Below are 26,203 nucleotides of genomic sequence, written 5' to 3' on the forward strand. Positions count from 1 at the left end.
GATAACACGACCATGTCTAGAAAGATGTAAACTTACACAAATTTTACATTTGATATAGGAAATAATGCCTATAAGTAGGCAGCACTTTTCAAATAGCTGCTTAAGGCAATCGCCAACAGGTGGCGCCACTTAGTGATAATGCAGTTAAGATTTAAAAGCTAGACCCAACATTTATTTTATACTCATACTATAATGTTTTTTTTATTTTTTTGTACAGAAACCGAGGGAGAACTAACTCGCCTGATCAAGACGCTTCCCTGGGGTCCTTTATACTGCGTGCTGCAACAGGACGATCAGACATTCACCGCCTACTGCAGCGAGGAGATATCGGTGAGCACTCCCAGAATGTATTGATAGATATACTAAGATATAGCAACTAACACACACACACACACACACATACTCAAACACCCAGTAAAACAGACATCTAATCGCTTTGTAACTGTTAACATAATCAAGTTCATTGGCTTTGTATTTTCGTCTGTGTATATCTATCCCTGTCTCTCACCACTGCACACTATCGCTAACCAATATGGATGTAAACAAACCGCTACTACTACTATCATTCTACTAACCTGTAGATATTCCCGGCCACGCCCAAAAAGGAGGTGGGTAGTGCAATACGATGCGGAACTGGAAAACCGCCCATCATAATCGAAAAGACACGTCACTGTTTCCGTTTTTTGAAGTCATCGGTGATTCAATTGAATTGAGGACAGTTATTTAATGTGCAAAAGCAGAATGTAAATGTAAAATCTAAAAGCTTAGATCGCAACATACATACTTTCGAAACTAAATGAAAATTTAAATATCTAAAAACTAAATTATAAAACTTAATCTCAGTAAAATACTAATTCCTACCAATCTATATTTTGCTATATGTCTTAAAATTGTGATTTTAAGTAACACACATTTTAAGTATTGTGTTGAAGACATTTGTATAAAATGTAGAAAGCTTAGAAAAATACCTTTAACTTGTGCTTAAAACGGAAACTGTAATATGTCATATATTTTCCATTTTTCTGGGACATCATGCTTATTATTCTTACAACCTATTGATCTTCAGCTAGGCGATGTTTGCTACGAGGACATTCCAAGGGTCCGATTGGACCGAGTTCGTCGTCCTGCGAAGGCTTTGTGGGACGGACCGCCGACGTTGGCCGAGGAAAACGAGGATTCAGATTCGTGTGTTGGGGGCAGCGGCGGCATGAGTGGCATCAACGACATCGTGCTGAACACGACGCTCTACAGTGAACTAGGTAAGTAAGAGCTTACGTATTAAAAAGAAGGTGAAGCTGTTGTGTAGTTTTGCAAAACTCATTTAAAATGGCTTACTTTAAAGTATTTTAAGGAAAAACAACCTTAAAGTACAGATCATGAAGAGTTCTTTTAAGTGTGACCATGTTAAATTTAAAAAGGAACAATCTAGGATATTTTGAATCTTCAATACAAAAATTTAATTCTCTTGAGTGTAAAGTTAAAAATAGTTATTAATTAATGAAACACAACATGTACGAAATAAAACAAAGTTTTATTATCTAAAGTGTGGTCATGGTCAATGATATGAAGAGGAAATTGGGATATATTAATGTTTGCGATATTAAGAAAAGATTTTAATGAATGACTGCTTTTGTAGATATATCTTAAACAAAGAACTAATTGCATAGGATCTGTTGAAACGATACCATTTCACTTCGGAAGGAAGTGATTCTTCGCTACCCCGATACTGGTATATCACCCTATTCAAGTGTTATGCAATATATATGGCTTCGCGTCAGGTGGATTTGATTTGATTTTGTTGGTGTGGTCAAGCGCGGCTTTAATTGCATTTGACCGGCAAGCGGGCTCATCAGTGCTCATCAGTAATTGCAGTTTTATTTTTTGTTCATGCTTTGCTGTGGGTCCGTAACACTTTTCGATCGTATCTAGAGGTGTGTGTATCTGTGTCTTGGGTTTTTTTCTATGCATTCTGTGTGTGTGAGTAGTCAGGAAATTTGTTTGTATCGTCACGCATGCCGGAGCATTCGGCACAATGGCGAACGGGAGGTGGTTTGGGGTTGGGGTGCCTGCAGTGGGAGGGGTGGGCGGTTTTGGTTTTGGGACCATGTGGAAGGTGCCGTCCGTGCAGCCGACACTTCCGTCGATAGCGAGATCGTTTCGGTTCTATTGCTCGACTGTGGTGTGTGCGGCAATCTATAAGATGTGTGGCTCATTAAGAACGGATACATTTTAATCCCCCTACCCATTTACATTTAGATCCCAAAGTAAAGCAATACGAACCGTCTTTTCAACGGATGCACATAGTAAGTAAGTCATCTGTTGATAACGTTTTGATGCGTGATCGCCATGCCGAGCACATTTTTGCACGTACAATATTCATTGAATAAATATGGATTAAGTACATACATACATATATGTATATTTTTGGAAGCGAAAACTGCAATAATTACTATAAATGTTGTTTGGTGGTTATTTGAGATTGGTGCTTGATTTCCAAATATCCGCACTACAACCAGAACTTTGTAAAGAATCATGTTTATATGTGGATGAAAGTTGTTGGTTTTTTGGTATTCATTCTGAATTTCTCCGCAGCATTTGCATGTTTTCTTCTTCTCCCTTTCTCCGCTTCCTCCACCTCCACCTTCACCTCCTTCTCCAACACTTCCCCTTTCTCCACCTCCGCGCTTTCTTCCTCTTTGCGCGTTCTCTGTTTGTTCCGCCTTGCCAAACGTTCCCATCAATGGAGCTCGCAGCTTGTGGGAGAAGGGGTTGCGACGTTGCGCATGTATTTCTCGTGCGTTTTGCTTTGTGCTGTTCCGATTCGATTCGATCCGTTTCGTTCCATCTCATTTCGTTTCATTTCGTTTCGTGTTTGTTGGTGATTTCTCAGCGGTTTTCAGTCGATTTTAAGCTTCCGGCGCAGGCGGTTCAATTCGCTACGTTCGGTTCGTGGCTATTGTTGTTATTATTTAGCTAACAGTTAACAGTGCAAAATTACTGGCCTGGCTTGGCTGAGAGAAACGTTTATCATTAGTATACGAAGTTATGCGTTTAATCACATATGTATATTTTTTTAAATATTTTTTTTTTGGCTCAAGTGAATATCGTATGGTGGCTAGCATGGAAAATGGCTGAAAACATGGCTAAACTATGCGGGCCGTGCTTGTATCTGCGTGCGTGTGCGTTGCGAATTCGAAAATGTTCTAAAAATAAATGCAAACAAAAACAAACAGAATGTGAAAATCGTACGAAAAAATATATACAAAACAAAAATACAAAAAAAAAAAAAAAAAACTGGGCAACTACAAAGGCAAACTTGCGAGTGCAAAACCCCCAGCGCCCCCAAACCCCCCTCGCCAAGGAACTAACCCCGCCCCCGCATTCTGACATAGCTCATCATCATCGTCTTGGCCATATTATTTGAGCAATATAAGCAGCCAGACGACAGACACCGCTGCACAGGAAACATTTCTTTTCTAGATCGTTTCAAATACTTTAATTCGTCATACTCAAAACTATTACAATGTTTGTATTTAGACGTATACTTATTGGATACTTTTGGCTTAAAGGGTTACAGTTTGAAGGTTTTAAAGATCATTATTCATTAAGGTTCTGCACAGGAAAGCAATACGATCGTATAATGCGTTTTTAAGTTCAAATAATTTGTATAACATGGGTTTTGTTTTACTTAAAATGTTATACAAATTAAATATAATATTTACATTTTTTTTTCTGGCAATGCGATCTTAAAATGTTTATTTTCTATAAAACATTTTTTTATAGGTAAATGCGTTTTTTTTTTTTTTTTGGGTGCACACGAAAAGACACCAAATTGAGGCAAAAAGAAAGGAAATAAGAAAAGAGAGGAGAAAAATGTAAACTAAATTAGGGAAATGAGCGCTTGACACCGTTTCAAGGGACACCGGAAAGTCACGTTGTTGTTGTTTCAGTTACTTTTGTATTTTTTGGTTACTGTAAACCGTTTACGGCCATAATCGTATCCGGATTAGCCGTCTTTTTTTTCGCCTTGGTATCGCAGAAGAATTTGAAACATGGCAACACTGGAGAGGGGTGCCCATTTTTTTGCGGGGGGTAATAAGGGAGCTTCTGGCTGTCTTGTTTGTTATTTGTTGTAAATACTGGTTGTTGTTTTTTTTTTGTCAGTTGTTGGTATTGCTGCAATCAGAAGTCGTTGACACACATTATAGGCAGGTTCAAATTTGTTACTTCTACTTTGAGCACTGAGAAAAAAAGTGGAGCAATAAATGGCAGTTAAAAATGCTAGGTTCGAATAGAAATTGTGTATTATTCATGACCAAGGGAAAAATACGTTTTAAAATGCAACTAACTAGCCGGAAATTGCCACATTTCTGTAAAATGTATCAATTTAAATTTATTTCTTTGGTGTAAGCATAGTTGAAAAACACTTCTCAAATTAAAATTGTATGTAGGTACATAATGCCTTGAAGATTTCGCTCTGTATAGTTGCGCTGAATCAAAATTTCGAGGCCCATGCAAATCACACAAAAGTGTTAAGCCCGGCTTATTGACACAACTGCAACAACTGCAACAGCAACGCAATTTTCAGCTGTAACTGCAGCAACAGCATCAAGTTAAACGGCTTAACGGAAATCGAAACGAAATGCAATGAAAATAAAAGAAAAGCGGCCGAGCGAGCGAAAAGCGAAAAGAAAAATCCAACGCCAATTGACACCAATTAAATAATTTGATGCACATGACCCACATTTTATTTATACATGCATCTACTTGAACGCACTACAAGTGGAGTATAGTATATTATAGTATAGTATAGTATTCAGAGCCAAGAACAACTGCAACAAATTGCAACTGCAAAATCAACAATCGTTGATCCACATGCAGCTGCAACTGCACTTGCTGAATATCATACGAAAATAGCACTTGGCTTCAGAATTTGCATTCATCGCTGTTTTCATCATGTTCTCTATGAATTTTTGACTTCTACATTCTATTCATTCAATTTTGTGCCTTTTTTGAATGCCAGTAGTTCTGCTGCTCGCTAAATTAATAAACTGAGGTTAACAGCTTGTCAATGCGATTTTTTTATTGGTAGCCGTAAATGTAGCAGATTGAAAACGAGCTGAAAGTAAAGTGTTGAAAATTTCGTTTGATTTGTGACAGATGATATTTAAATATATATATTTAGTTACTGAATCATTTTAAAGTAATAACTGATAACTCAAAACCTACAGATATTATGATATTAGTTAATCGAATAACAAAGCGCAATACAATAAATCATAAAAAAGATTTGTCAGAACTGTAAAGATAAAGAAGATATATATATAATGATTCCCTAAGTTCTTCAGATCCAAAACAGTTAAAACAAAAATTTTCCACAAAAGTGCTTAGTTGATTAAAAATGCTGCCAACAATTGCGCATAAAATATATATTTGCGAATATTTCCTATTTTTAAAATTAACGAAGGCTAGCTGAAGAACCCAAAGATATTATATGATGGTGAAGGTATTGCATAGTTATTTTTTTTTTCGTAACAATATTTTGATGGTGGTTATATTGTGGGGAAACTAGCGCTATAACCCCAGTGTTTTGGCCCCCCTAGGAGCTTCCTTTTGTTGGCAACAAAGTGTTTTTAGCCATACGATTTCTCAGCAGTCGATCAAATTTGTGGCCATCATCTTTTGTTAGTCACTGTAACAAGGGAATTGTGTGTAATTGTTTGAGATCTTTGTGCTATTTTTTTTTTTTTTTTTGTTTCGACTATTTTGTTTTGTTTTTGCTTGCCCTTCTCTTTGCTTTGTTGTCAGCTGATCTTCCACTCGGTTTCCTCGTTTTTTCTCCCAGTTTTTCTGCGCTTTCCCCCCTTCTCATATCTCCCCTCTCTCAGCTCAGCTCAGCTGTTTGTTCGGTGGAGTTCATGGAAACAAAGCTTCATATTTGCATTGCCTGAATGGCCAAAGGAGGGGCGGCGTTTTCGAGGGGGGTTGAACGAAAGGGGGCTGGCACATGTCACATTGGAGAGCTTTTTTTTGAGTTATTATAGCGAACAAGCTGCTGTTGGCAGTTGTAGTTGTCGAGCCTATCCAACGAGGAGATATATGTACAAATATACATACATATATATGGCTATATATCTCATTGTTGCGGGCGAAATTGCCAGACAATGCGATCCCCTTCCACTCAAAATGAATAACACGCAGTCGATGTTTTTTGTTGCAAGCGATACACTGAGAGAAAAAAGGGCTTCGCATTAGCATTCGAAACCTATAAAAAAATAACTTGTAATATTATTTAACTGAAAAGAATGGTATTTTAATCGATTATTGCCATAAAAAAATCATATTAGCACATTTTTCTTATATTTCCTTGTAAATAGGGAGAATCCATCTGTTTGTTTTATGTGTACTAACTGCTGCTGCTGTTAATTATATGCGCAAATAGTTAAAGTCAAATTAAAATGCATTGCAACGGGCGGCGGACGCTTGGAAATTGCTTTTTCAGTTTTTATCTGGCTGTGGCGCTGGTTTTGGCCAATTGCATTTTCTTTCGGCCACAGCGATTTGCACGATGCGCTACAAGTGCGCAAAACAAACATGTTTTACAATGAGTCTACTGTATAGTGGTGAAATGTCTTAAGAATCTCTATATATGTATGTTACTTATTTATATTTGTAATTATACTTATTTTTTTTTTAAAAAAGGGTATTTCCGATTCGATTGCTTGAAGTTTTCCTTTCTTTTCCTTCACATGAGTGCGGGTTGTTTTTGCATTTCCGTTGCTTTGAAGTTTCTGTTGATTTCTCGTTGCTGCTAAAAATTGAATAATTCGAGTCATAACTGTGGCAAAAAGCAAGCAGCAATAACAACAATTAGCGAAGCGGCACAGTTAGTAATTCATATATGTCATAAATCTATCTGTCTGTCGGCATTTTGCGTATCCGTAGCTGAGTCGTCTGTAAATGTATCTGTATCCGTGGCTGTATCTGTATCTTCCACTTGTCTATCCGTCCGCGGATTGCCACACATTTGAGAGATGTCGTCATCGCACTGGCTAATGCACAAACGTATGGGATGTACAATCATCCGCTTTTCTGTGGTCCGGGACACGCCCCGATCTATATGGGATATATGGTATATATATGGTATGGACGGTGTGTGGTGTATGGTGCATGGTGTATGGACATGGATATGGTGGCAATTGCTGCCAGCGAAACATCAAATTAACTCGATTGTATAATCAAGTGGCGGCAGCAACCTAATCGTTGTGCTGGATGAGTGATAAAGCAGACGATGATGGATCATGCCGCTTAATTTGAAGACCCAAACGAAGGTCACAAGAAAACCCTTCATTTTCTTGGCCACCAAAGAGCCGAACAAACGAAATACTAGGCTGATTGTCGGTATTACATAAATCAGTACATGATTCATTGTGTTTTGAATGTTCGATTATCATGTTTATTGTTATATTTATTACTTTACAATGTGGTTTGGATACTACGAAGTCACTGCAAAGCGTCATATTCATACATACGCCTTTGCTCGATGCAAATTTTCGTATTTTCCAAATCAGTTCCACATATTTGTTGTTACTGTGGCCCCATGTAAACACGATCGAAACGATCCCGCTGATTTTGTTTATATTTTGACGAGCAGAACCGAAATTTTTCGGTACGCTTGATTTGTTTAGATCGGGCGAGAAATTTGTTTATTTCGCACCTTGAGATGCGTTTGAAATCATTTCCAAAAATACACACAAGTTTTCATTTTCCTAAGCTCTCTACACTACTCTAAATTTAGCAAGTCAAGAAGAAAAAAACGAGAAGAAATTGGAAAAATAATCGCACGAACAACTAAACAAAACTACAGCAATGAAAAGGAAAAGCGCGAGCAACAAGTTCACACAGTTCTTTCTGGTAATAAAATGGAAGCAGGCAGAAATAATATGAGCTCCATAGGTCCCCCTGCCCTATGCTACCTCTCTCGCTCTCTCCAACCCTCTGTCTCACTCTCTCGCTCGCACTGCGGAGTGAAAAAAGCATTAAAACAGTTAAAATTGCTTTATGTATTTCAACATGGTCAACAATGTTGTGGCCTGTCTGCTGGAGATGGCCCATTGGGTGCTACTTAGCCCACGAAAGAGACCGCAATTGGGGCTGCGAAAGAGAGGGAAGATAGACACTCGGAGAAAATAGGGAGAATAACTCTAAAGCTTCTGAATGACAAAGCATGTTAAAAATCAAACTTGAAGTATTTTAACACAATTTTATACAGATATATTCCTCTTTAAATAAAATGTGTTTCTATTTTAGTTTAATTATAATATTATATTATTTAGTAACCTCAGGAATGTTTCTCTCTGCACAAAGACAATGAGTTAGCTGCTCTTTCTTTTCTTTTTTTTTTGCCCAGCAAATAATTTACATAATATGCAACACAACACATGTTGACACGAATATATTGGGTGAGCAGAGAGGGGGCTAGATTTAGTGGGGGGATGGGGTTGGGAAAGGGGGTCCAAAGTAGGGGCTACTACGAGTTAAGTTCATCGTGTGAAAATTGCGTTGTCTTCGCCATATGTCTGCACTTTTTTCGCTCCCCATACAACACCATTTCTCAGTTTTGTTGCGAAAGTAAAGTGGCTCAAACAGCAAGTCGCATGCTGATGATGACGGGTTCATAACGGTATTCAAGTTCTATAGTTCTATAGCTTTTCTTTGGCTCCCCCCAGTCATCAGGGGATGGTGTTCAGCAGTATAGCGCAGTAGATTAGTAAGTGCACTCTAGTAATCGTAATCGCTGCGATCTGGAAAGCTCTCTTTTATGAGCCCATTTACAGCTACTAATTGCGCTGAAATTACCAGAAATTAACACAATTTCCCTTGCGATAACATCTGCATGATCAATATTCACTACACAACACTACAATACAACGGTGGTTTAACTTGACATTCATTTACTTTCATAATAAATGAATTCATTTCTGACAATAAACATCAATGTACTGATATGGGAGTTCCAGTTTAAAGCTGCGATTGAGTTAATTTTGGGAACTTAGAACGCTTTCTTCGAACTTCGATGCTCCCACGATATTTGCTGAGTATCTCAACTGGTTTCGATGTCTCAACTCGAATCTGCGATGAAAATCATTCCCGCTCACGTATTTATACCTTTACATGAACTCCCTTTATTGGGATTGAGATACGTACGCCATCCCCGCCCCGCCCCGCCCCGCCCCGCCCCGCCCCGCACTCCACTTTTTTTTTATCTGATCACTTCAAATGAGAAACCGCGAATATCCGTCGAAAATACGAAAACGTGCCTTCAATGACAACCGGACGAGAGCAACAACAATTTCACTTTTTCGTTGTTACTTCGTTGTGGTTGGTTGGTAATTTAATTTGACTGTGGATCAACGACCACGACCCCCGTTCATCCGACCCCCGTTCATCTACACCCCTGCAACCCACTGCCACCTTGCCACCTCCCTCTGACTTGGTCAGTATAGTTTACCTAGTTGTTGTTTGCAATAATCATCATCATCATCATTAGATCGCCATTGTTCTGAATGAATCACAAGCTCACACAATAATGCCCACCCACCCCTCTGGAAATCACCTGAAAAACGGGTGGGGTACTTACTGTATACACTTCTCCAAAAACAGATGTACCAGCACTTGCTTCTTAACGTTATTCTTGGAACGTCTGTTTTTTTTATGGCGAAGCTCCGCCATAATTGACGGAATTATTAGAAACCCTTTACTTAAGCCATATTTGCAGCTTAATACTTTGCAGACATCTATTCTTCACTTCAATTCCATTTTGGGTGCAGTTCATTTGAATGCTTTATGTGCAAATTATGCAGATTTAAGATGGTATAATATAGGAACATGTGCTGTCCTATCGATCTAACCATCATTGGCTTAACTTGATGTTAGTTTTGATTTATAGATTTATTTTTCAACATTTTTCTGCAAGAGTTTGTCGGCGAATCTTATGCTCATTTTTCTGGAACATTAACACTTTTCATTCAGAAGTAGTTTTTCCGAATCAAAACACCCACCCCCTCGGGTTTCTCCACCAGTTGATTTTTCCGCGTATCCGAACTCCGGGTATCGCTGCATCTTTTCCCTGGCACATTTCATTTATCATTCCGCGGTGCGTGGCTCCAAAAGAATATTTGTGTGCCCGTCTGTCTCGCAATTATCGCCGCAATCATTGTGGTCCATTTTGATCTCATCTCATCACTATAACGTCAATTACGCCGCGACTTCAATTCGCCGTTTGTAAACTGAAAAGAGCTGGAAAAAAAGAGCCTGGAAAATGAAAATGTTGATGAAGACGAGCGGGCCACCACTTGGATGCGAATGGAAAAAAAATAAGTAGAAGATGAAAGAAATGCCATAATAGAAAAATCTAAGATCTCTGCCTTTTGCCTTATTTTATGTATTTTTTCTTTCCGCGCCCGATGTATCTTGTAGTTACTTTAGTTAGTTACCGTACCCTGTGTACCTCTGTCAGATGCTGATCTCTCAACTGACTGTTTCGCGCAGAGGGAAATGACCTGGGGACCGGCGCACGGGGCCCACGGCCTTTTTTTCATTCAATTCCAATACACAAGTCGTCTGGCTACCCAGTCCATTGTCCACGATCCATGAACCCGCCGCCACTCGGCAAAACGGCTATCTAAAATTTCACACACAGCAGTACAAACTGTTTGGATGTGATTTAAAAGGTTGTACGAGCTGAAAAGATGGTATCATATCATTACATTTCAGATGCAACGCTACTTTGTTCCATGGGTTGCAGTATAATATCTTTATTATTTGGAAAATAGTTACAGATAATACCACATTTTAAATATTACTTAGGACTTACTTAAAGAGAATGAATGAATGAGTAATAGTTTCCTTTGTTATATCATACACTATATAATGTATATAGATAGATAACTGATAAAAATTCGCAATATATCAGAATCCGTATAATTACACTTAGCGAAATGGGAGTGCCTGTTTTGGCGAGAGTTTCGCTTGCATAACCCAAGTGCGATCGAAAACACCGGTTTCGCTCTGATGGCGTGGTGTTCTATACGAGCAGTATGCGACAAAAGATGAATGGATGGATGGAAAGTTTCCCACGTCCCCGCGACGAGGGCAGACAACCAGCACCAGAGTGCCTATTATAAGGCGATACTCATTATAATATATATATTAGCCGTAAACCTAATGAGCTTTGGCTTTGTGTGGGACCTTGCTTCTGGGCGGTTTTGAACTTCTCCGGAACGGAATCATTATCCGCCGAAATGAAATGGGAATGAACAGCGAATTCTCTAGAATGGGTGGTTGCCACGCTTAGTTTTGCCAACATAAATGGGCTACAGAAGAAGTTGCGAAATGGGTATTTTTAATCTCATTTAAACTATAATATATTATAATATATTTAATATATGTACATATATGAAAAGGAAAAGTTACACAGCCTGATTTCTCGGTATCACATAGGTGTGGCGGAAATGGAAGATCATCTTCCACTGAATCTTTGTGGTTTTGTTCTTTACACCTTGAGTGCGGCAAGTCTTTACCTTTCGTGGCTTATCACCTGGTCCTGCCCCTTCAACCCCCCCCCCCCCCCCCCCCCCCCCCCTCTTCGGGGGAGCGCAATGGTGCAAATGGCATTGGTGCATATATAATCAGTTGAGTCTGGGCAAAGTCTATGATTGGATTGACGTTGTTGGCTGATGTTTGAGCTTGTTGTTGCTGCTGTTGTTTCCATCATCGTCATCGACGTGCAAAAATGCATCTCTGCCAAATTATTCATTATGCGGACGAGACGCCCTCAAAAAACAATAAATAAAAAATAAAAAACAAAAAACAAAAAACAAAAAGCCCCAAACAACGTAAATAAAGCAAACACATTGTGACGCCAACGCCGGCTGCATTAATCAGCAAAAAAAATTGAAAAAAAAGCAAGGAATCACATGGAGAAAAAAGAGCTTTCAGCTTGAAGCGTTGCATGCTGCCTTTATATGGCGCATCCGTTGCAGTTGTCGCTTTTGTTTGGAGTTTTTCTCTTTTTCCCATATAAAAACATCATCAGTCGCCGGCGGAATGAAAAGGGAAGCGGAGTAGGAGTCATGTGACCATATTGTGCATAGTACGCCATGGCATACAGCATATAGCATATCGAATTCTGAGCACTTCTGGCCATTGGCTTGCACTTCCGTTTAAATGGAAGGTGGACGGTGGACAAAAGAGAGTCCGGTCGGCCCGTTCTGGGCGCACAGGTGCCAACGTGGGCGACTCGCTCGAATAACCAGAGAAGCGTGAATGAGATAAAGGCCTACACTTACAGAAAATCGGCAAACTCAAGGTCTTAAATCGATGGGAAAATGTATCTTAGGGCCTGAGTAGTATCTCATCTCTACTTAAAGCAGCCTTTAAGTTATTTCAATTCAGGTGCTTTTGAAACACACCAATTTCTCTTTCTTTTCTAATCTCTACTTAGTTAAAATTCCAAAAAAAAAAAGTAATTTCTAATGTTTTAAGAAATGTTTTATCAAAAAAGGTTTTCTACTTTCTATTATTAGAACCTAATTTCAAATCTATCCATATACAATCCAAAAATTCAAACTCGTGTAATGTATGTAACGTGTATATTCTAATGTATATTTACATTTCTCGAGTGATTCATGGTATATAACGTCAAGTTTTACTTAGATACATATACATAGATCTAGTTAAATTTCTTGCAGTGTAGCAAGGAAAAGAGTGGCAGCTAGAGAACAGCTGCTGCGTGTCTGTCGTCGCTACCGTTGGAGAAAGTAATGAAAAAATAGTCAAGTCTTTGTGGCGAAATTTATGTTTATCACCAGAGCACGCACACAAAAAATTCAATTGCTAGAAAAATATGATGGTTAGCAACCAGTTTTCTTTTCGGGCACGCATCAATTGAAAGCAGATATGGAAAATTATTTTAATAACAATAAAACTAAAAGAAAATAAAACGAAAATAAAAACGCGAAACGCACGCAAGAGGAAAATCCAGTAATGGAAATCAGCAAACCACAAAATTGAGGCCTAGAATTCACACCGCCGTACAAGCAAAACCCCATTTTCGGTTTTTCTCTTTATTTTTTTTATATTTTTTTTCTTTTTCGCAGAGGGGAAAATGCAAAAACCGAACAAGAGAAAGCCGAAGCTCCTCAATCATTACAGATTTTTAGCGCCTTGGGCTGATTGCATACATTATGATTGCTGGCGATTTAATTGGCCTGCATTTATCGATTGGCGCCTACATTTAAGAGGAAAACTCTGGCTTTAAAGTCGAGCTATCTGCCAGATAAATGGAGATTTTTAACTATAATATTTAAAACAAGTATTAGAACTGAATAGTGCTCGCTATGTTAATGGTTTCTTATTAGTTGTTTTATACTTTGTAACAACAATCTTGAGGGGGCTAAATAATTTATGCACTCTCTTCTGCAGATTTCTCTATTTCTCTCTCTCTCTCTCGATCTGATGTGTAAAACCCCCACCCACTGAAAGAAAAAAAAACACCCACAGCTGCTCATACATAAACAAACATTTCATGTCCATTTCATTCCGTTTTGGTTTCAATTCCGTTTCGTTTCAATTCCCAACGAGCGTAAAATTGTACAATTTAAAAGGAAAATGTAAGCCAAAACACTGAAGGCTAATACATTCATACATAGTTTTTGTATTATCTGTATGTTTTCCTTTGTGGCGCAGTCGCGCGTGTGCAAAAGAACGAAAAACCACTTGGAAAAATTAGCTGAACAATATTTAGAGGCCCGAAAAAAGTCGCTGTCGTAGGACTTTAGATTATTATTTTTATTTATTATTATTTTTTTTTTGTTCGTTTTTGAGGGCGGTAAAACCGGTAGGGGTGCGCTTACAGGGCCCAACACGCCATGACCATAAATCTTAATTGCCGACGCAGGCAAGCGAAACCAAGCCAAGTTAAACCGGCGATGTCAGATGGTTTGGGCCCAAAAAGAAAAACGAAAAACAGCCCTGTTTGAGCGAAAGAAATGGGGATGGATGTCCGAGATCAGTTCATATGTGTAATTGTGTGAAAAGAAAACATTTTAATGGAATGCAACACTAATGTTGTTCGCTTAATTGAAATAGAAACTCTAGTCCCTAAACTTTAAACTCCCTAAAACGCCTAATGAAATCGACCAAGCCAGGCCAAATGTGTTTCGCCCTTCGCGAGTGTTGTGATCTGAAATTTATACCTGCCCCTTTGTCGCACAGGAAACCATGTCAAGGTTAAACACTAAAAACTAAAAAAAAAAAAAATATATATATATGATAAAATTAACAAAACAACGACGGCAACGGAAACCAAAAATCTGCAAAGGCAACTTTAGCAAGGATACCAAATAGAAAAGCAGCTAACCAAATCAGAATGAATTGCGGTGCTTTGCGGGCAATTAGCGACGAGGTGCAAATGCAGACGGCGAACTCGACGACTCCGCAACAGAGGAAGATGCACTCCATGCCGCGTACTGCCCCCCAGAATTCCCAGAACCCGCAGAACTCCACGTTAAATCCAGCCACGCGAACCATGGAACAGCAGCCACCGCCGACTTCGGCACTGCGGAGGAGCACAATGCCCCGTGGTCGGGGATTGGCCTCCTGTTTGAGGGGCGAGCGGGATGATGCACCCACGCCGCCCATTCACGGAACGATGAACACCGATGTGGAGATACTGCAGGCGCTGCAGCTGATGAAGGGCAGCGAGCAGGAGCGAGTGTCTGGGACAGGATCGGGTGCCTCCACTCTGGAGGCCACGGGCAGGAGTAAGTAGATGTGACACCTAACACTTGAGGGGCATATCACTGGGTTATTGAAAGAGCAATAAACTTTAAATGGATAACTTTAGGGATAAACAAACATATGTAGCTCTTACTATTAGTCAGTTTGCAGTATGGAATGGCACACATTTTTAGACAACTTTTAAAGCAACTAACTTTATTTTATATGTGTACGCTAGGATATAGTTAAAGTTGAGCTTTAAGTGTGTAAAGACTAAGAAATTGAAATGATTCAGCTGTCTACTCAAATCGGAGAACCCCCAGCTTCTTTGTATCTGTCATCACATTACTGCCCAAGAGGATGAATGGATGGATGGCTGGATGGAAGACGGATGTGACATCATCGAGAATGAGAATTCACAATCATCACTGGATTGGCTGAACAGTTGGGCAGTTCGTCAGTTCGTCAGTTCGGCCATTCCGCTTTGAAGTCAATTGTGTGGCGGCATAATTTACAGTTGCACAGTTACGACTGATGACCCGCGCAAAGTAGATAATGCAGTGTTTGGTTGGGAAAAAGTGTCAACGGCACAATCATAATCACAATAATAATGCCTTCGTCTGGGAACCCAAGGGGCCTGGGGCTCTTTTTAAAGACCAGAGATGCCAGACACATATGTACGTACATACACAGACTCCTGGGTCACCTACAACAATTGCTCAATTTACGAGCGTGCCCCACATTGTCATCGCCGCGACCACTTGCGATGTTTAGCAATTGTATCTGTATCTGTCTGTATTTCATATTTTGCATTAATTGAAGTGAATTTTACAGCACAAGCTCAAAGGTCAGGCCATGTAAATGGGTCGAGTTTTGCAAAACAAAACACCAAGCAGAAAACACAAAACATCTAGTATCTAGTATCTAGTAGACATCTGGCATTTGCATTTAACACAACTAATCCATTTCAACCTCTTTTCCACTACTTGCAGGTGAGTACAAGTCGAAGACACTGCCTCGCATACATTTCGATACGGCGTTAAACGATACATCGCTGAACGAAGGTAACAACACAAAGTGCCCGATTGTTCGATTGATTCCCTTTCAGTGTGGTAAATGATTGAGTGAGTGACTATGGCGGCAACTTACTCATGCATTATCCGTATCTCAATGTCGTGACATTGTGTCTGTTTCTGTTTCTGTTTCTGTTTCTGATTCCCCGATTTCCATGTGGTGGCGCTTAGAACGCTTTAGCACTGGACTGCCATATAGAGACCTAGAAACCCACAAACGCGAATACTTTTGCCGGCTCAGCGCAATCCGATCTGCTCTGAGCTTATCAGCACTTGCTGGACACTATCACATTCATGGGCGATATTTAACCCTATGCATTCGGACGCCTGGGGGTTCCTAAAACTTGCATATAATATCGGAAGCTCATCGTGAGAATTATATTTCCGTGTTTTCGGGATTCCCAAATAGTAAAAAAAAAATAAGAAAAAATTACTCATTCTATATGTAAATATGCAAGCTGGAATGGTTATGGCATTTTCACTTTAACTATTACGAACAACAATACAAATTTTACTTTCATGTCTTGCAAAATCGAAACCAAATGATTATGTGCCACTTAAAGGCAATCAGTCTTAAAACGCTTTATAAATATTTATAAATGCCATGCAACTGAGTTAGTTATTAGCACCTTTAAGTTTTTTTAAGCAAACAACTGGTTATATTGAATAAGTCCACTCAAGTTAATTCCTTCTGCTAAAATCAGCATTGTTAACAAACTTTGCTTTACTTTCGGTGGCTTCAAGAAGTTTACTATATGATTATTTAAAAGAAGGAGACTTTTCATTCATACGCCACTCGCAATTATCTTTATAATATTAACTCCCTGCATAAATCGAGGCGTTTTAAGATGATCCACGCATTATATTCTACTGTAAAGTTTCGAATTCTACACGTGCATATCTACACGAAGTGACTGTATTTTACACGAGCCAAAAAGTATGCACTATTTCATGGATTAACCATGTTTGTTTGCATAACTCCTCGAATGCATGTTGTTATTGAATTTAGAGGAACTCCTTTCCTTAAAATGTAACGGAATTTCGAGAGGCAGGACGTGGCTTATATAACAATCGCTTGGCCAGGGGTTGAAAGTTGATAAGCAAAGCAGAAAACTCCCTCTCACAGCAGTTCATTGTGCCCCTATGCTAATGTAATGCCCCTGGAAATGCGAATGGAAATGGTTACTTTCGAGCCGCTCGTAAACAAGTCTTCCGTTTTTCGTTGCGGCGAAGGAGGTGAACGTGTCACATAAAACCCCATAGTCACGCACTTCCGCAGTGAACAAAAAACGGAAAGAAAAAAAAAACAATAATAAAATAAAATAGAGGTAAAGAGCGAACCAAGCGTTACGACGCTTGGTATGGATGGGTTGTACGGGGGGGTTGGGGTTCGGTTGGTGTTCCCTTAATTTGTATTATGCCTTGCCCGACTGCCCAACTAGCACCTAACACACATTCATAGGCACCCACAGTTGAGGTAGGAAAATAGGATTACTTAGTGTGCTTCAAAGCGTGGATACTTACATAGATGTCGTATCATACATATGAGCATTAAAAACAACAAAAAAGAGTTCTTTGCTATTTAGAAATATATATTAGCAATATCGTAGAAAATTAAAAAATATGATATAAGATATATTTAAAAATACGATAAAGATATATCTACATTTTAAATTTAGAGAAAATTCTTATTGAAATTTTGGTATATCGAAAAAGGCTTATATTCTTTTCGCTGCGGTAGCTATAATTTTTACCGCTATTGTGGCGTTGTTGTAGCCCTCTCTCGCTGACGCTCTCTGCGCATGGGCAGCACCCTCGATGGGCAGCACTGACGATCGTCGACTGCTGTTTTTTTGTCTTTTCGCATTCGAGATCAGCGACTGTGTGAAAAACGTTGTATATTGACATTAAGAACACAAAGAACTATGCGTTCAATTAGAGCACAATTCTGAAAAGGGATTACTGCCACGTAGAACACGATCATTGCTTGAAAATCGATTAATCGATAGCGACCAAAACGCCGAAAAGTATCGCCGCAGACAAAACATCGATGCGCGCTGCGCAGATGTTTTGTACATCGCTAGATCAGATCGATTTAAGAGTTCGGGTGGAGTGGACGGAACGGAACGGAGCGGCGCTGGCGGTTGTTTAAATCGACCGTTTATTATTGTTTTTAGTTTCGCTCTCGCGTGCCTCGGTTTTAACTATATTATTGCACTTTATTATATTCTGCGTGCATTAAAAATAATACCTCCTTTGCCTTGTTTGCTGAGCTACACCTCTAATTTTTTTTTAATAATTGTTAAAGCTAGTGCTGTTTTTGTTAAAGTGTTTTATCCCCTAATTCCAACAACAACCGAAAACGCATTCCTGCACACGAAGGAGAAAAAAGATGAGTGTGTATTAGTGCAGTCTCTCTGCGCTGCGTTTGTGTGTGTGTGTGTGTGTGTGTATGCTGCAACTGGAAACCAAAATTAACCAACAACAACGTTAAACCAAGAGTAGTACAAAAAGTAAAGATAAATAAAGAAAAACTTAACCAAGCGACAATGTGATGCGAAAAGGCGATAAAATAACAGCAAAAACAAAGCGCGAAGAGAAAGAGAAAAAACGCGGAAATGCAGTTGAGCGCATAATTTTTATAAGCCAAGCGACAAACGCACACTGCAACAACAGCAACAAAAATAACTCAAAGGCAAAGCGAGAGGGGAAGTAAATAAAATTCAAGAAGTAAAAACAGAAGCATCAGCGAAAAAGAGAAAGAAGTAGATGTACTAGAAGGGGAAGAAGAAGAAGCAGCAGCAGCAGCGTCAACAAACACAAATACAAAATATACCTGCGTGTGCTCCCTCTCTTTGTCTCTTTCTCCACCTCTCTTACTCTGCGAATGTGTGTGTGTGCCATGCTCTCGAATCTACACTGAGCGAAAAATAACAAAATGTTGCAGGCCGCTAGCAGCACAACAACAACGACAACAACAGCAGCAGTGGGAAATACAGCAGACACAGGAAACAGTGAAGGCCCGATAGTAGCGACGCCGGAGGAGAAATCCCAAAGACGACGCTCCACATTCTATGTACCATTGGTAATAGAAGACGAAGAGGAGACCAAAAAGGATACGCCCGCAGATCATCTGGTCCAAAAGTCCTCGAGCAATACGAGCCTAAGTAGCAATAGCAATTCCCTAACGAATTCCGAAACAAAATCATCGAAAAGCTATAGTCTGCGCAAATCGAGTTCGGTGAAGAGCGGCGTGGCCAAGGTTAGTGCTCTCTTCGAGCGGAAAACTCCATCGAAAATGTCGCCACCTTGCGGCTTCAATTGGAGCATCAGTGGCAGCGAGAATACGGCCCAGTACTCCGATACCGATGAGGATGAGGAGAACTCCACGGAGGCACGTCATCGCGAACAGCTGCTCAAGACCCTGCCCAGCGGCAATAATAATTCCACCACCGCATCCCCATCGAAACTGAAACGATATGGCATCGTACTGAACGTCATCAGTTTGAATGGCAGCGATAACGAGCAGTCCTCGATGGGTAGTAATGGTAGCAGCATGCCATCCATGCCATCCATGCCATCCATGCCAAACAGCCAGAACATACCAAATGCGGCTGCGCCCAGGACACATTTCAATGAGGAGAACGACATTGTCCTGGCCACGCCCCCGCCGCCCAAACAGCAGGCACTATCCGCCGCCCATGAGTCTAACGACTACGATGATGACTCAGAGATAAGTCGCATGCAGACGAACACCTCGACGCCCATAAAGCTAATGAAATCGCGATCGCGAACCAATATACTGGCCGTACCGCTGCCATCGGTGGAGCGCGGTTTGGCAACAACAAATACGACGCCCAATAATAATAATACTAATGGTAATAGTAATGGTAGTACCAGTAATACGACCACTACGACAACGACGACGACGACGACGCTGATTACGCTCCGTGCAAAATCGAAGACCCTGCCGCAAAATCTATCGCCCTCAGTTGTTTTACGCGAGGCAGCCGCACTGGATGAGCTCGAGAAGAAGCGGGAAAAGTACCAGGAGAAGCAGGAGAAGCGGGAAAAGCTGCAGGAGAAACAGCGTCAGCTGTTCGGCGGCAGTACGGCCAGTCAGATAGCGGGCTCGTCGCCATACAAGCTGCAGAACAGCTGTTCGGCCACCTCGATACTCACGCACAGTTTTCCGCCGAAGAACCTCTTTCTACTCAAGTCCACGTCCAAGCTGTCAACGGATATAGCCGCGGCCACGCCCCCAAATACCTCGGCGATCTGTTCGCCGCCCAAGAAATCGCTTAGCTTCATCCGACGTGCCCACTCCACCAAGGTGGCACGCAGCAATTCGCTGCTCAAACCAAATCAGGCTGGAATCCTAGGATCGGGCAGTGGATCCAACGGACTCGGAGTCCATCAGGGCGTCATGCAGGGAGCATTGTCCATCAGCTGTGCTGGGGACAATTCCAGCAACAATGGCAGTTGGGGCAAACACTTCTACCAGCCCTACGATGTGTGTCCCTTGAGTCTGGACGAGCTCAACTGCTATTTCCAGGCGGATCAGTGCGAGAAACTGATCTGCGAACGATTCAAGATCAGGGATCTGGCCATACACATGGCATCCGCATCCGCAATTGGAGCGGATCTCTCTGTGACCACAGAGAATGAGACAACGGCAACGGCGGACGACGATGCGGGACATCATTCCGGTAGGTCGATTATCCCCCCCCCAAAACGAAAATTCTTTGTCCCTGCTCAATGGGCAGCAAGTACTACATAAGTATTTCCTGTGGCAAACAACCGAAAAACAACCCCTTTGCGATCCCATATACCATTTCATTTCGATCGCATCGAACGATCCCCGTTTGTATCGAGCAACGGCGATCGCATTTGGTATTCCCCTATCTGCGCAGGGTCACGATAAGATAAGACATAACCCCCGCCCCTTAATGACAGTACGGGCCAAATTTATAGGTCTGCAATAGCTATCATTATCCAGAGAACTGAGAAACTAATGACAAAGGTATTAGGAACTCATCTGAAATTCCTATTTTCCATTACCAAGATCACTTCTGCGTATCGAAAACGAAACCCTTTACTGTATTTCAATTTTGCTCATTAATATCGTTGGGTTCTGGATATAATATGAGGGATCTTAGTAGATACTGGGTAGAAAATAATATAGTTTCTATAAGGAATGATACCCAGTACACAACTCCATAGCACAATGTCATACTTTTTATTTGTATAATAAGCAGTGGTATTTTTTGATATTTATAATACTTTAGATACGCTCCATTTTAGATCGAGTTTTTACTATTTACTTTACTGGCAGACATTGCCTAATGATCCACAGATCTATTAACTAAAGTGTAAAGTATATAACAAATTGTCTATTAGGGTTGATAATGGCCAGTATAAAAACTCCACAACACAATGTTATGCTTGTAAATTACAACTTTTATTGTGGGTACCTTCCATTTAATGGGCAAATGTTTCAAGGGCTATTATTATGACCGCAGCTGTGCCACAGCCCCCTTCTCTTTTCGTGCGTTCTTCACACTTTCTGGCGGCTCTTATTAAGCCTTCCTGTGCGTTTCTTTTGCGACGTTTGCCATCATCAAGCCTGCCAGCTACTTTATTTACACACGATCGGAGGTGAACCCTCCTCCCCCAACCGACGCCACCATGTACATCAGTATATATATGTGTATTTATGTGCGCCCAAGTAATATGTATTCTTTTGGAACGTAGCCCAATTGTGCAGCTCAATTGTAGCTCAATTTGATGGCCCTGGAGGGCAGTGAAGCGTCGCACCATGGGCTTCATAGCAGTGCACAGAAAAATAAGAATATTAAATAATATTATGTTACAGAACGAATGTTAGACAGGGCTGTATGACATTGTACATTTAATTTGGTCATAGATTTACAAGTTCTTGTTCGATATTATTCTTTATAAGGTTAGGAATAGATCAAGTGATTTGATATTGACCTGCATAACAGTCGTTAAAAAAGCATTGAGTAAATGCCTTGATTCTGCTCTGATTTGATTTCTTTCTGTGTAAATTCTGAATTGAACCCCGGATAAACCGATTCGAAAGTGATTGGAGTGTGTACATAAATAAAGTATATCTATCCTCTTGCATTCTGATTTGGTATTCCAGGAACGCCATTGGTGTTTTTTTTCAACTAGTGAGACGACTTCTTGAATTATTCCCGCTGTGCTGGCCATTGAATCGGAATCAGTTTTCTATACTTGGAACGCCGCTAGGAAGCTCATTGCATTTCAATGAGTTCGAAAGAGAGAGGATCACGCTCTGCGGTACCGTTAAATGCCCGATCGATTCGCATTAACGCCGCCGAAGAAGTGTGACCAATTCGATTTGTGATCATTTAAATTATGGTCCCACTGTGCGGCGTCGTTTCTGTTTGCTTGTTTTTATTTTCCCTTCCCTTGCCTTCTTCCCAGTCATTCTATCTGGCTACAATTTCAATTTCGTTGCTTTTTTCTGGACTGTTGTTATTTTATTATGATTCACACACACCCGCACAAGAAACCAGTTTTTTTTTGAAGCCAGTAGAGAGAGATAGAGAGTGAGCGAGCGGAGAATGAGAATGCCAAACAAACGAGCCGCTTTATTTTAAAACTCAAATTGTTGCTGCCATTTTTCGCTGATGCACTGCAAATAATTGGTGTCAATTTGAAGAGAGTTCACGAAAATAAGCAGACAAATTGTGGCTGAAATACTTGCAATTATGTTAAATCATCTTGAATGATTGTGTGCCAAACAATTTACGAAAACCAAATTGTGATGTAATCTGTAATGCCTTAAGACTTTTTGTTACATGCGAGGGCATACTATTTGCAATTCTCATTTTTCAAAAGAACCAAGTTTGTAATGCTACGAAATGTAAATACGTACTTTTTGTGCCCAAAAATAGAGCTTCGAAACACATGTGCATCTTTTTCAAGTGCCTCACAGTCCATGTCAAGTGGTCAGCAAACATGGAGATAGTGTTTGCTGTAGTTTGCCGCTGCATTCGCTCAGTGCAGTTGTAGTTGTAGTTGCAGTTCAGTTGCATTTTATTTGTAATGTGATAAGGCGCAAACGCTTTCGTAACTAACGACTTAACCCAAGGCGATTCCCATTTTTCGTCGATAAAGCGGACGCGACGATGGAAATGAAATGAGAATAGAAAATAGACAAGTCCGAAAGGAATATTTATGATTTGGAGAGCGTGCGCTAGTCAAATATGAAGTTACTTCATTATTGATCGACCCCTTATCGCCGCAGAAGACTGCGACTCCATGGTTCCATAGATCATATATCACACATATCGCTCAACCGAGTACTGTTGACATTTTCGAGAAATGCGGCGAGAAGAGGAGCCAAACAAAGCAAAGTTAAGATAAAGATACTGTGGCCATTTATCTGCCACGATCGTTGCTTGTCTGGCTAGTTCCATTTATCAGAGCTCCACTGACGGATCGTGAGATAGTGAGTGATCACTGTACGCATTTTCCTACTTTCCACACGGTGCTGCGGCTATGGCTTTGGTTTATCATACTTAACGCGTCGATAATTGAGCGCTGACCTTATCGCACAGTTAGCATCTGCCCAAGGCGCCCAAGATACATCCGATCCAATTCGATCGATCACCATTTCGGCCGATGGTTCGCAGCGAAAGCGAACCGACCTCTCTCTTTTTAATCCGTTTTAATTGCATCGCTGTCTCAAGAGCCCGAAAACCAAAGAATTTGTTCATGTTGTGACTCAAGCGATGAGCAATATTCGTATGTGAGTAGTCAGCATTTCAGCATCATCACGATCATGAACTCGCGGTCCCGTAGGTCCGGTCATCTGGCCAAAAATTACCAAATTATTACACACTCATCTGAGATTTGGTGTAATAGTATATAGACCTGATCTCTGCTGACTTCATCGCACTATATATGCGGATTGGCCCACCTTTTTTTTTGCCCGAAATGGTGTTTGCCATCATTGGGTTTCATTGGATTTTTAAATGTCGAAACAGACAATCTCGTTTGTATCATCCCATAGAGACCTAATCAGTTCTTGAACTCCGGGCTACATTGGTTATTAATGGTGGGTCATCGTTGAGAGAGCAGTTCAAACCCATTCAAATGCTCAGTGGGTGCAATAATTACTTTCTTTATGAGGCAGAAATGTTCAAGTAATTGCAGCTTGTTTCTACAGAAATTTGATAAGCCAACTTGCCCTAGATTATTATGGAAAGTTTGTGCAGAGAAAGAGCATATTTACTATATGTATGTACATATAGTATGTATATTAATTTGAAAGTGTTGATAGCAACCTTGCTTAGTTTCCCTTAATTAAATGATACTTTTGTTCATGGGGTGCGTCTTCTTTGGCTACCCTTTTTTTCATTCTGCTGGCCAGATTTGCGTGCCTGTTCTAGATTTGGCATTAATCTGGGGGCGTGGAACACCCACCGTCTACAAAATCGGTATAAATGCGCCGTATTCGACTCACCTTTTTTTTTATTCATTTATGCTTTATCGCTTTGAATTTGATGCTTTTTGGCTTGAGCTGGCTGTTTGCTGTGCACGCCAGGCGGTAAGATTACGACGATGATACAGTTGCTCATCAACGAGTTTTAATCTTATAAAGGAATATGTCATATTTTTACCATTTTGTATTAATAATAGAAGTTGTGTGTCTTCGTATGCCAAACATGACACAATTTGGTGTGTATTTTTCTGAATGAATGACAAATCGCGCTGTTTGCATCTGGTGGTGGGCATTCAAATGAATCAACCTGGAAATGCGGAAGGCAGCCCTTTTGGACAGCAAAAGAAACTGATGGGCGGAGTAACCCATTAAACATGGAACATGGGATGGCCTGTCCGTTGTTTCGATGCCTCCTTTGCATGCCATCAGATAAAAATGATGTTTGCTCACTCTCTCTCCCCCTATGAGTCAGAATGATGGGATGTGGCACCATGTCCATGGGCTCCACCTCCTCCACCTCCCACCAGCCAGCCGGTACACACGATATCCCCCTGTTTTCATGGCTAACTTTGTAGGTGGCCTGCCTTCGACAAGGTCGCTTTGTTTTTGGGCTCGTTCTTCATTTTCTTCTTGGCTGTGCGGGCGGCTTTGTGGAAAGGAGAAGACGAGATGCCCAGGTGGAAACTGGTTTCTGGTACCCGGATTCTGAACTCAGTTTCAGCTACGGTTGCACTGCGGCAAAGGCGACTTAAGGGACAATTCTTACTATTTTTTACTCAATTAAGGTAGTATATAAATACTCCAGTTTCTATATATTTCTTATACTTTTTATACAATTTTATTGTTTTAAATTGCTTTTGTTGATTAATAATTGCTATAAACTTAGCATGAATTTCCCCTTAAATGGAATTTCTAATTTGTTAAATAAATACAAAATAATCAGTATTAAGTTGCTATTCCCGTTATTCCGAATTAAATTATTCAAGTTGATCATAAAGTAAATGTTTCATGGTTTTTAAGTACAATGAGACAGATACGCAGAGTTTTTTTTTTATTTGGAAAACAGGTTTGATAACCTGAATTCGAATCATCTGGTCCGTGTCATTTGGTTCTATTCTCTGTGTTGAGTGTACTCGCTTAGCATCTTGCCACGGTAATGAGGCACATGAATGATGAATCATTGCTACCTGCCCATTCCGCTGCTGCCGTTGCTGCCACTGCCACTGCGCTTGCCGCCTTGCCTCAGTTTCCATGTCTTCTGGCTGCTCCGGCTGTTGTTATTTCTTTTTTTTTTGCGGCAGGTGATGCGGCGATGTTGATGGCTCTCCGGAGCTGGGATAAATTCATTTGAGCAGCAGCTGCTCCTTTTCTTTTGTTCGGCAGGCGAAAACCAGTTTTAAGTCTTCCAAAAAAAAAAATAAGAAAACGAACTACAACCGAAGTGTTTTGGCCGTTTTTGTTATGCGGGACGGGATTCCAGAGGAATGTGCGGGAGATGTTGTGAGATGGGATGGAAATTCATCATTTGGGGATTAAAATACTTGCCGAACTGAATCTGAATCACCTGAAAAGAAGGTCAATGAAATGTGTTCGAGTTGAGAAATTCGAGTTGGCACTTGTGAGATAATCCCTACTAATGCCCATATCCTTCGCTTCCTTCTTTTGCAGATACGTCCTATGAGAAGGCGTGCCGCCGTGGATCAGCGCCCACCACGCCCATTTTGGGCAGCAAACAGCACCAGACGGAGCACAATGCCACCTCGCGTTTCACCAACTTCTTTTCCAAAAAGTAAGTCCCCAGGAGAATATATGTTCAAGATCACAATATTAATAATATGCCATCGTTTCTCTG

At 40.5% G+C, this 26,203-nt stretch overlaps 1 protein-coding gene across 6 annotated transcripts in view; it reads left to right on the forward strand.

Moving 5' to 3' along the window:
• The window catches only part of LOC117148571 (probable Ras GTPase-activating protein), a 41,390-nt gene that overhangs the window by 10,249 nt on the left and 4,938 nt on the right, over positions 1-26,203 (forward strand). For 2 of the 6 annotated variants that reach the window (XM_033316034.1, XM_033316035.1), the window contains exons 2-4: positions 218-330; positions 1,067-1,259; positions 26,020-26,140. In XM_033316034.1, coding sequence (XP_033171925.1) covers positions 218-330; positions 1,067-1,259; positions 26,020-26,140 — 427 coding nt within the window. Of the gene's footprint in view, positions 1-217; positions 331-1,066; positions 1,260-2,908; positions 2,946-14,277; positions 14,826-15,773; positions 15,846-17,941; positions 20,564-26,019; positions 26,141-26,203 lie in introns of those variants that run through there. The other 4 variants (XM_033316030.1, XM_033316031.1, XM_033316032.1 and 1 more) reach the window with 3 other exon arrangements.

The sequence above is a fragment of the Drosophila mauritiana genome, chromosome X (assembly GCF_004382145.1).
Source record: "Drosophila mauritiana strain mau12 chromosome X, ASM438214v1, whole genome shotgun sequence".
In the NCBI taxonomy this organism is placed as follows: domain Eukaryota; kingdom Metazoa; phylum Arthropoda; class Insecta; order Diptera; family Drosophilidae; genus Drosophila; species Drosophila mauritiana.